Source organism: Miscanthus floridulus, chromosome 7, assembly GCF_019320115.1.
Source record: "Miscanthus floridulus cultivar M001 chromosome 7, ASM1932011v1, whole genome shotgun sequence".
Taxonomy (NCBI): domain Eukaryota; kingdom Viridiplantae; phylum Streptophyta; class Magnoliopsida; order Poales; family Poaceae; genus Miscanthus; species Miscanthus floridulus.
In genome coordinates this window covers 126447256-126458197 of record NC_089586.1, presented here as the reverse complement: position 1 = coordinate 126458197, position 10942 = coordinate 126447256, and the positions used below count along the sequence as shown (strand labels likewise).

The window sequence follows — 10942 nt, the reverse complement described above, 5'->3', positions numbered from 1 at the left end:
AAAACGTGATAGTGTGCTAGAATTGTATTCTTTTATGGACGGAGGTAGTATACATTATGTACTCCCTCTGTCCGTCTAGAAAAGAATACAATTCTAGCATATTGTCATGGTTTAGTATCTTAAGTTTAATCAATTATAAATAAAAAAATATTAATATTTATAATATCAAATAAATATCATTAGATTAATTACATTCTTTCTGGGACGGAATGAGTACTCATACTCCTAGCTTCTGGCCTCCTGCCACTGCAAAGTTGGGACGACGCCATCACTGGGTCAAGACTCAAGCATCGCCCTCGATGTCGCCACGTTTGACTCGTTTCTCGCACCCCTTGTGCCCGCCTTGTGTTATGTTATCAGTTTGAAGAACTGAGCCAAACCCGAATCTGTTCAAACCAAATACGACGAAGAATGGCCTATTTCTAAGGCGAAGCTACCAATTTATCGAAATTCATGCCCAAAAAATATTCCCTCTATCTTAAAATAACTATACATCTTTTTTCATGTAATCAATCTTTTTTGAATTTGATAAAAAATTCATAAATATTAATATTTCTAAACTAATATGTAATAAATATTATTAGATTATTAGTGAAATATACTTTTAGAATAAAGATATTAAAAGTACAAATGTTAATCATATTTTTCTATAATAAATTTAAATTTGTTTTGAATCTTTTAAAATGAGACGTCAAGTTATTTTGAACCGGAGGAGAGAATATATTATAGATAATAGTAATAAGGGGCTCTTGCGTTTGTACCCTTGTTTTGTATCGAAATTGTGATTTTACCCCTGTTTTTTTGACTTTGTGAATTTACCCCTACTGTTCCATTCACGAAGCACCAGTTTGCCCCTGCTCCGTCATCCACCCCTAACGGTGTTAAACTTTGTACAAAAGGACATGAATGCCCATGCAATTTTGCCCCTGTTTGTTATGCCTAATTGTGATTTTACCCTGATTTAGAATTATACTTTTTTATTGTATGCTGATAATTGATTAAATTTGGTCAAACATATTTGGCACAACTTGCAATTATTTAAACTCAGATGATGACAAATGTAACGCCATAAGAAATATTTCGATATAATCTTTTGTGTGGGACCAAAAATCTTCAATGTATAAGAATGCATGTAGAACATCGGTTAACAAACTGTATAAATAGATGCATGCACTGATAACCTGAGTGCCTTACCACATAGGAATGTCACACAGTACATGTTTTTTCAGTAAAAGTATTGCTTCCACTACAACCAAAGAACATCTTACAACTTATTAGAATTGTATCTGGGTTTGTTCAGGGTATTGCACATCAAGAGTTCGAGACTCACAGAAGTACAATTCCCATATAACCCAAATCACACGGCAAATGATTTTTTAAGTTCTTACCTTAGTTCAGTAACTAAAGTCAGGTCAAAACCAAGGCTCCAAAAAAGTGGATGATGCATCTCATATACTACCAGTGGTGTGTTCCTGTTAAAAATTCAGTTCAGTAAAACAAAGAAGACAACCTATGAAAATAACAGAGCACAGAACACTACTTCTTACCTTACCTCATCTCTGGTTTTAGTTGTAACAGTTGAGAAATAAAATGCACTGCTTCTTGCATGTAGTCCACCACAAAGGGATCAAAGTGACAGTTTATAATGTTCATATCCCATTCATAGTACTCACCAAATGGATGCTTTCCTTTAGTGATAGATAGGCAATAGACATAAGGCTACCCAAACTAAATAGATCCATAGCACGTAAACAATTATGATGGAGCTGTTCAGGTGCTTGCCATCCAGAGCTTCCTGGTGGTCATATGGAGTGCCTTGGTAGGTATCTGCACTGGGCCCTCGATCTTCAGTTCAGCTCCTCAACCTTGGCACCTCTCCCCCAGGTTGCTGCAGACTACTCAAAATACAGAACGAACACGAGTCAGCTTGATTCAATCCAATGCCACAGGAACAAGAGGACATGCAATCCATCGTCACATAACAAAGCACGAATGGCGGGCGATATCGATCGTACCTTTGACCTTTCTCGATGGTCTTGGAAATCCTGATGAGCGCCTGACGCGGATCCTGTGCTGCGCCTCCAGCAGACTCCCCTCAAATCCAGCCTTGCACGCACGCCATGTCCGCCGCCGCCATCGCTCGCGGGAGGAGAGGAAAAGTGAGGATTTGAGGAGCAGTGAGGAGGCAGGACTGCTGCCGTGCGGCCGAATCCCCAAATCTGAGCAATGGCGCCACCCTCCCGTCGAGCACCACCAGATATCCTAGGTATCCCTCTCGAGCGAGCTCCGCCGTGCCACCCTCGCCCGCAAGGCCGCAATCTCCTCCCCGTTGCCTGCCTACGAGATTTGGAAGGACGAGGACCGGATGAGAGCCGCCGCCTGCCACCGTACACCGGCCACCGCACGTCCGTGCCCGAGCGTCTGAGCCGCGGCAGCTTCCGAGCGTCGCACGCCGAAGCCCCCGCACCGCGCGTCGCGTGCCAAGCCCCGCGGCCCTCCCGCGCCCCCCACACCGCGCGCCACGTGCCGAGCCCCGCCGCCGCCCCGCGCGCGCGAGCCCCGCCGCCGGGAGCCGTTGCCGCACCGCGCGCCGTGCGCTGCCAAAGCCGCCGCCGCCGGATGCCCCCGACGCCCGGTCGATGCAGCCGGCCCGTGAGAAAGGCATAGTTTCAAGGAGTCTGAATATAAGGATAAGGGGCAATTTGGTCTTTTCGTCTTTGTTTTTTCAGATTTTGAATTTTTTTAATTCATTTATTCTATGACCATCTGACGGCATCCAAACCAGGGGCAAACGGATGATTCAATTCAAAATAGCAGGGGCAAAATCAAAAAGTTGAGAAAACAAGGGCAAAATCACAATTAGACTCCTGCATAAGGGTAAGAACACCATTTTCCCTAGTAATAACTACCAAAGGAATCTTGTGAGCCCTCCAAGTCAACTCCGTTCTAGATGAACGCTCGTCTCCCTCCCGGCGACTACTTTCATCAGTGAAAAACTCCATTTCCCAGCGATACCGGCTATCGCCGAGTCCACAGAAGAAAACTCCATTTACCGTCCGCGATTAGCACTAACCACAGTGAAAACTGCGCTACTACCCCAGGTTTTAACCAGCGGCGACTATAATATAATAACAAAGTAATTAACCTGCGGCAGCCTGTTCGTTTCCTCGCATACGATCGAGATCGTGGATTATAATTGTTTACGCCCCGCCGAACAGGTCCTCGAGTTTCCGGCTTTCCGCCCCCACGCATCAGGCGCGCCCGCCCCGCTCCTTCCTCGAACTCCTCGCCGCCGGCTCTCTTCAGCTCCGCCGACTCGCTTCGCTGTCCTCCTCGCCCCTGCCTCCTCCTGATCCCGGATTCGCCTCGCCGGTCCCCGGCACGTCGCCGGCGGCCCGGTACTCGTCCCGGCCTCCGGTCGCCCGCCACGAGCGCCGTCAAGCGAAGCCGTTCGTCGCCTGGTCGCGCGCCGCTGGCGCCATCTGCCACGCTCCTTCGGCCGGAGCTCGTCAGGCCAGTTGCTCTCTCGCGCTCCGTCCCCTCGCTCGTCTTCCTCCACCGTTGCCGCGGCGGCCTTCGTCCTCCTCCCGCAAGTGCAGATCCACACGGGGCTCGGATGTATTTCTCCTCTTTGCTGGTAAGGAAGCTCGCTCCGATGGATTGCTCCGAGGGTTAGTTGCACCCTAGTCTTCCGTTTCTACGCTGCCAGCAATCAAATTCCAAGTCGTCGATGGACTGCGATTTGTTCGCTGCGTGGTGGAGCAGCAGCACCAGAGTTGTCTCCAGGATTTTTCGGGGGTCAGCAGCTGATGCGCCGGGGCCATCGCCAATGAGGCCAGCCATACCGCTTCACCAGAAGCAGGCGGGGCTCGCTGCTAGCAAGCTAGGCGTGGGGACCTCGAAGAAGCACAGGGCCTTTGTCGCGAGCGATGAGCAGTGGTACAACAAAATTTTTGACCCGTCGAGCGACTTCATCTTGACATGGAACCGCATTTTCCTATTCTCCTGCTTCGTCGCGCTATTTATAGACCCCCTCTACTTCTATGTGCCCAAGATCAGCTACGGCAGCCCCAAATTCTGTGTCGGAACAGACACCCGTTTCGCCGTCGGTGTTACATTCTTCAGATCGATTGCCGATTCATTGTATGTCTTGCACATCATAATAAAGTTCAGAACAGCATATATCAACCCGAGCTCGACTCTGAGGGTTTTTGGAAGAGGAGATCTTGTCACAAGTCCCAAGGAAATTGCGTGCAAATATATCAGATCTGACTTAGCTGTTGATGTGGCGGCTGCATTGCCTTTGCCACAGGTAATTTGGCGCTTCTATTGGTTTTTGTTCTTGTTAATTATAATATACTACTTATGACCCTTGCTGATAAGCTGGTTTGTCATGAGTATTCGCTATTCTTGATCTTATTTTAGGCAATTATTGTCTACATACAACCAAACTACTAAAGCTCACCGGGCAGTTGCCATTCAGATAATATACTAATAATTCTAGGTATAGATATATGTTAAACTTGAACCTGGGATTGTAATAACTCTATGCTGTTCTGATGCAATGCAAATGGCCCCCTTTAACTCTTCAAGAACTTGTTATAGATATTTGTTAATGCTGCTCAGGTAACACTTAAGATAATAATTACAATCATTTCCAGGTTCTACCATCCTAGCCTGATTATCTGAAAAGAAGGCATTCCATAAAAGATTACAACAACAACAACAACAACAACAAAGCCTTTAAGTCCCAAACAAGTTGGAGTAGGCTAGAGTTGAAACCCAGCAGAAGCAATCAAGGTTCAGGCACGTGAATAGCTGTTTTCCAAGCACTCCTATCTAAGGCTAAGTCTTTGGGTATATTCTATCCTTTCAAGTCTCCTTTTATTGCCTCTACCCAAGTCAACTTCGGTCTTACTCTGTCTCTCTTCACGTTACTATCCTGGCTTAGGATTCCACTATGCACCGGTGCCTCTGGAGGTCTCCGTTGGACATGTCCAAACCATCTCAACCGGTGTTGGACAAGCTTTTCTTCAGTCGGCGTTACCCCTAATCTATCACATATATCATCGTTCCAAACTCGATCCCTTCTTGTATGACCGCAAATCCAACGCAACATACACATTTCCGCGACACTTATCTGTTGAACATGTCGTCTTTTCGTAGGCAAACATTCTGCACCATACAACATAGCAGGTCTAATCGTCATCCTATAAAACTTGCCTTTTAGCTTCTGTGGTACCCCTTTGTCACAGCGAACTTCATTTTTAAAAATGGGATTTAAGTGGCACTCTTAGATATTTTGGAGCTTAAGAGATAAACATTCATACAATGCACTTTTGGTTTGCTATAAAAATTATAGATACATGCATTATTTCTTTTGGAAACAGGTAACTACATCCATTCCAATACGGTTTCACTAGTATCGTTGTTGCATCATTGCCAAACACATATCATTGTATGTCCCGTCTGTACTTTAGCTAAACTTTAACTTCCTATCGTTTCATATCTTTTTCGTGTTCCAGTACTGAACATCGTTCAAACATCACTTTCATGTTAGTCTGTCAGTTGATGAGCTTACTAGTTACTACAATTGGCTTTTAAATATGAAAATCCTATTGTGCACGCAACATCTGTCTACTGAAAGCCTAGCGCCTCTTCTTCTGCTCTCTTTTAATGAATGGCATTGCCCCTGCCGCTTTTCGTTAAAATACCTAGTTTGTCCTAGTTCATTTTTATTCAGCTATACAAGCCTTAGAGGCCAAAATATTAAAGGAGAAAACCATTTCTCTGTGTTCTCTTTGGGAACTCCGCCTGTGTTGTTTAAAAAATGATGGTCCCCCAAGTCCTGATGAAGGTAGAGGATCCGGACAGGGCTTGGCGAACCAATGTAAAACACACAGCCGTTCATATGGACATGAAAACCGATACAAAAACATTGGCATGTAACCCTCTTATCGTTATTATCTGTTTCCAGTTTGGACTGTACCTTTAACTTACACATCTTCCACTGTTTGTGCAGATTATTGTTTGGTTTGTGATACCAGCCATAAAGTATTCCTCTGCTGAGCACAACAATAACATTCTGGTGCTCATAGTTCTTGCTCAGTATCTTCCAAGATTGTATCTGATATTCCCCTTAACTAATGAAATTGTCAAAGCTACTGGAGTTGTCGCAAAGACTGCTTGGGAAGGGGCTGCATACAACATGGTGCTCTATCTGATAGCTAGTCATGTATGATACTCATATGCACTTAAGTGGTTTCATTGTTCCGTATCTTGTTGTAGCTAATTGTTAGATGTGATGCAAACTGTTCATCTCTTGTTCCTCTTCTTTGTTCTTTCAGGTGCTAGGTGCACTATGGTATCTGCTATCTGTTGATCGCCAGACATTCTGCTGGAAGACGAGTTGCTTGAGTGAAACTGATTGTCATATTAAGTACCTAGATTGTGACACGACACTTAATACTACTTGGGCGAATACAACTGCTGTCTTCAGTAAATGTAATGCTAGCGATGACACTATTAGTTTTGATTTTGGTATGTTCGGGCCTGCATTGTCTAATCAAGCCCCTGCTCAAAGTTTTGCAATGAAGTATTTCTATTCCCTCTGGTGGGGGTTGCAGAATTTAAGGTATGTCCTTAGCAGGCATTTTCATAATTATGGTTCCAATTTGTTTCAAAAAATAATTATGGTTCCAATTAGAGTGCCAGATGGAAACTTATTTTACGTGTTCCTTGCATAAACCAAATGTTGTTTGACACCACTGTATGGGTTGGGGACCTTGACAAGAACAACATATTGTCATGTGTTCAACAAAATGTTAGGATCTTTACTCTTCAATTTGCAATTGCAAGTTCATGTTTAAGCTTTGAAAGTTCTACCTGATTCAGTAGTTCTTTAGTGTGTTTTCGTTCTCATGTTTTTTTTACTTTACCAATTCTAAGTTAATAACTTTATATGTGTTTTTGCTAACGTGCTATATATTGCTTTCATTTTCGAACAGCTGCTACGGTCAGACTCTTAGTGTGAGTACCTATCTTGGTGAGACACTGTATTGTATATTCTTGGCGGTACTTGGTCTTGTCTTGTTTGCCCATTTGATTGGAAATGTGCAGGTACTTTTTATCCACTTAACTGCATGCTTTGTATTGTAAACATTTTTTATACGTGAACGTTAATAATCATTTTGAATAATGTATTAATTTGAACCTATTTTGGAATTTTCTATCTTACAACGTGATGATTATTGTCAAGACCTACCTGCAATCTGTTACTGTGAGGGTTGAGGAATGGAGATTAAAGCAAAGAGATACTGAGGAATGGATGAGACATCGTCAACTTCCTTGTGAACTGCAGGAAAGGGTGAGACGATTTATCCAGTACAAGTGGCTTGCAACTAGGGGTGTGAACGAAGAGTCAATATTGCAAGCTCTGCCTGCAGACCTTCGACGTGACATTAAGCGCCACCTTTGCCTGGGTCTTGTTCGACGGGTAAATGCTTTTACATGCCTTTGTTTTTTTTTCTTTCTCGAACACGCAGGAGAGCTGCGTATCATTATATTAAGAAGAATAAAGGAGTGGGTTTAGAAGCCTACCCCAACTTGTTTGGGACTTAAAGGCTTTGTTGTTGTTGTAAAGGAGTGGGTTTAGAAACTCCATACAGCCACACACATACACACCCTTTTACATCTAATGTTGTACCTCTCTCAAATTTCAAACTTGACCCAAGACCATTAGAGAGGATTTACATGCCTTTGTCAATGTATTTGAAACTTCTATGCTTGTCTTATGGATGATGGTTACCACCACTTCATTTCTGCATATACGAAACTTGTCTATCACCATAATAACCATGAATTTATGTGGTATCTTTTTTATGTCAGAAGTGAGCATCATAGTTAAGAAGGGCAGGCCTGGTGCAGTGGTGAGAGCTGTCTCACTGAGTCACCAGGTCGTGGGTTCGAAGCAGCCTCTCCGCAGATTTTGCGGGGGAAAGGCTTGTCTCGGTTTATCCCTTCCCCAGACCCCACTCATGTGGGAGCCTCCGGCACTGGGTCTGCCCTTTTTTTTTTAAGTGAGCATCATAGTTCCAGTGTCGCGAGAGAAAATTTAGGTGATTTGCTTCTCATTTCTAGGATACACTTGTAGCTAAGAAATGCTGTGGTACAATGGGTATTATGGCCTAGTTTCATTATAAAAAGGAAATTTCTTTCAAGTACACCACTCTAATGTTACTGACAATCCGCACTCATATTTTATAGCAATCCAAATACATACCCTTTCCCCCCTGAAAAGGATTCCTGGTACAGTTGCACTATATTATTGCTTTCTACATAATTGTATGGTAATGTCGCTTCGTATCGCATTGCTGCAGGTTCCATTTTTCTCCCAGATGGATGATCAACTTCTTGATGCCATCTGTGAGCGTCTTGTATCATCACTGTGCACAAAAGGCACATACATTGTCCGTGAAGGCGATCCAGTGACTGAGATGCTCTTCATCATCCGTGGAAAACTGGAAAGCTCCACAACAAACGGTGGCCGCACTGGCTTCTTCAATTCAATTACCCTGAAACCTGGTGATTTCTGTGGTGAGGAACTTCTTGGATGGGCTCTTGTCCCCAGGCCTACTACAAACTTGCCATCATCCACTCGGATAGTGAAGGCACTGATAGAAGTGGAGGCCTTTGCACTCCAGGCCGAGGATCTCAAGTTTGTTGCCAGCCAGTTCAGGCGGCTGCACAGCAAGAAGTTGCAACACACTTTCCGGTATTACTCGCACCACTGGAGAACATGGGCCTCATGCTTCATCCAAGCTGCTTGGAGACGGTACAAGAGGAGGAAGATGGCAAAGGACCTGAGTATTAGGGAGTCGTTCAATTCCATTAGATTAGATGAAGTGGATAACGAAGATGACGATTCTCCGCCCAAGAATAGTCTTGCTCTAAAATTCATAGCTAGGACTAGAAAAGTCCCTCAGAACATGAAAGAGTTGCCTAAGCTAACGAAGCCAGATGAGCCAGATTTCTCAGCTGAACCTGAAGATTAGAGGTGTTTGCTTATGCTACGTACAGTGGTCATAGCTGACTATTGTGAATTAGTCCTATTTGGTTCATGAAGGAGGTTACAAGCCAACTAGTTACGGTGAATTGAACTTGGGTTGACGGTGTCATCTGTGGATGTCTCAATCAAAGCTCATCTGTGGATGTTAGGAAGGTAACTCGAATCTCAATCAAAGCTTGATGAAGCTTCTGACTGCTATAGATTGAATGGTTGTAAGTTAACTACTAGCTATGTTCATGTATATTCAAATATCTCCGTGCCTATATATTTCTTGAAAAAAGAAGAGAGAAAGAAGAATACATCGTTACATAGACTGATAGCTTAAACATCTAACATTGAAGGGTGTGGCTACATTGTTTGTGACCGTGGACGACTCTGTAAATTATGAGGCTGTGGCTTCTGGCAAGATGTTAGCACAGACTGCTCTGTCATGTACAAATGCACCTGTGGCTGCTTTTGAGCGGGGTCGTGCTGTAATTTTTTTTTTGTTAACTGTACAAATGGGATATTCCTGCGTTTTTCTTTTTTCTCTTTTTTCCTTTTTGAACCGGGGAGCTTCCCCATTAGGCCTTTGAGGATGGGAACCATTCCTGGCCGAGTTTCGTTCAACAATTTGAATAGCGTCGGAACTGGCCCGGAACAGCAATAACCGAACAGGCCATGTTCCTGCGATTTGTTATGGCTTATGCTACCGTACACGAAATTGTACTACAATCAATCGTTGCCTGAGTTCAGGGTCTGAGCATAGTGCAGCCTGTGCAAGCCAACACGACCTCTGCTCGTGTAAGCTGCTAGTTCGTTCATCAGGTCGTGCATCATGCGATTTGTTTGGTGTAAGTTGCTACTTGCTAGCACCTTCGTGCATCATGCCATTTGTTTGGTTGGCTGCGGAAGGCGTCGAAGCCGAGTTGCTAACTCAAGAGCGCCGCAGCAATCGAGCTCTGGTCCTGGACATCACAATGTCAACTCTTTATTGGTTACTCACATTAGAATTACATTGCATTAAAAGCTGTGCAATATACTTTAATCAGGATCTAACTATATCTATATACTTAATATTAAAGAGCAAAGAATTCTTTCTATCATCCATATTTTACTTTCTAAAATGCCCATTTGCCTCTATCCTGTATGTAGCCCGTGTCTAGTAAAAAAGGCAAGAATTAGAGCCTCAGAGGCGGACGAGCGGAAGGGCCTTTGCCGGAGGCAAGCGTGGGGACCCGCAGAATACAGGACCTCGTGGGACGCTGACGGGAGTGACGGTACGCATCTCAGGCGGACTCTATACATGCTCTGAAATGGAGGCGAGGAGGGCAGGACCAGCTCGCCATGTGGGCATGCTCAGCGGGACTCCGGTGCGATCTGCGACGGGTACAACCAGTTTTCTCTCTTCCTCTCTCAAGGAAAAAAAATAAAAGAATATATAAATCCGCTGTCTGTTCATATCCTCTGTTATGCTAATCAAGTGCATTATCTACAAAAAAATATATTAATATTATGATGCTTAATAAATATTATTAGATCAATATTAAAAAATATTTTTTATAATAAACATATTAGGAGATACAAAATGTTGATAATTTTTTTGTATAAATGTAATCAAACTTTAAAAATTTGCTTTCTCGAAAACCGAGATATTATTTTGAGGCAAGTAATAAAGTTAGTAAACAAACAAATAACTCAGCGCCTTGAGATGACACAACTCGAGTGTACGCTCATGTATGCGAGTGTCTGCTGCGTCTCGCAGAAAAAGAATGGCAAGAACCTCGTGCATGTTACTCATGCTATCTGGCCTTTGATCAGGCTAATTGTACGTACCACCATCCGAAAAGAACTACACTTCTAGGTTAGCATAAGTTAACTTTAACCAACTAAACT

General features: G+C 43.6%; 1 protein-coding gene across 2 annotated transcripts; it reads left to right on the top strand.

Annotated features, from left to right (window-relative positions):
• The first annotated feature begins 3370 nt into the window (after nucleotides 1-3370).
• LOC136467887 (cyclic nucleotide-gated ion channel 17-like) lies at nucleotides 3371-9605 on the top strand. 2 transcript variants are annotated; one of them, XM_066466694.1, is made up of 6 exons: nucleotides 3371-4312; nucleotides 6023-6235; nucleotides 6348-6634; nucleotides 7008-7119; nucleotides 7361-7495; nucleotides 8379-9605. In XM_066466694.1, exons 1-6 carry the CDS (start codon nucleotides 3731-3733, stop codon nucleotides 9051-9053), a joined length of 2004 nt encoding a protein of 667 aa, XP_066322791.1. In that variant the 5' UTR covers nucleotides 3371-3730; the 3' UTR covers nucleotides 9054-9605. The 2 variants fall into 2 exon arrangements, with proteins under 2 accessions (XP_066322791.1, XP_066322790.1); XM_066466693.1 differs by having other exon boundaries at nucleotides 7259-7495; nucleotides 8379-9604.
• The last annotated feature ends 1337 nt before the right edge of the window (nucleotides 9606-10942 follow it).

Bases quoted from the DNA above. Each gene is read 5' to 3' on its own strand.
- LOC136467887 (XM_066466693.1), top strand. From the start codon at position 3,731: ATGGACTGCGATTTGTTCGCTGCGTGGTGGAGCAGCAGCACCAGAGTT. The intron at 6,236-6,347 runs GTATGATACTCA...TTGTTCTTTCAG, and splicing joins TCTATCTGATAGCTAGTCAT to GTGCTAGGTGCACTATGGTA. The intron at 7,496-8,378 runs GTAAATGCTTTT...GCATTGCTGCAG, and splicing joins GCCTGGGTCTTGTTCGACGG to GTTCCATTTTTCTCCCAGAT.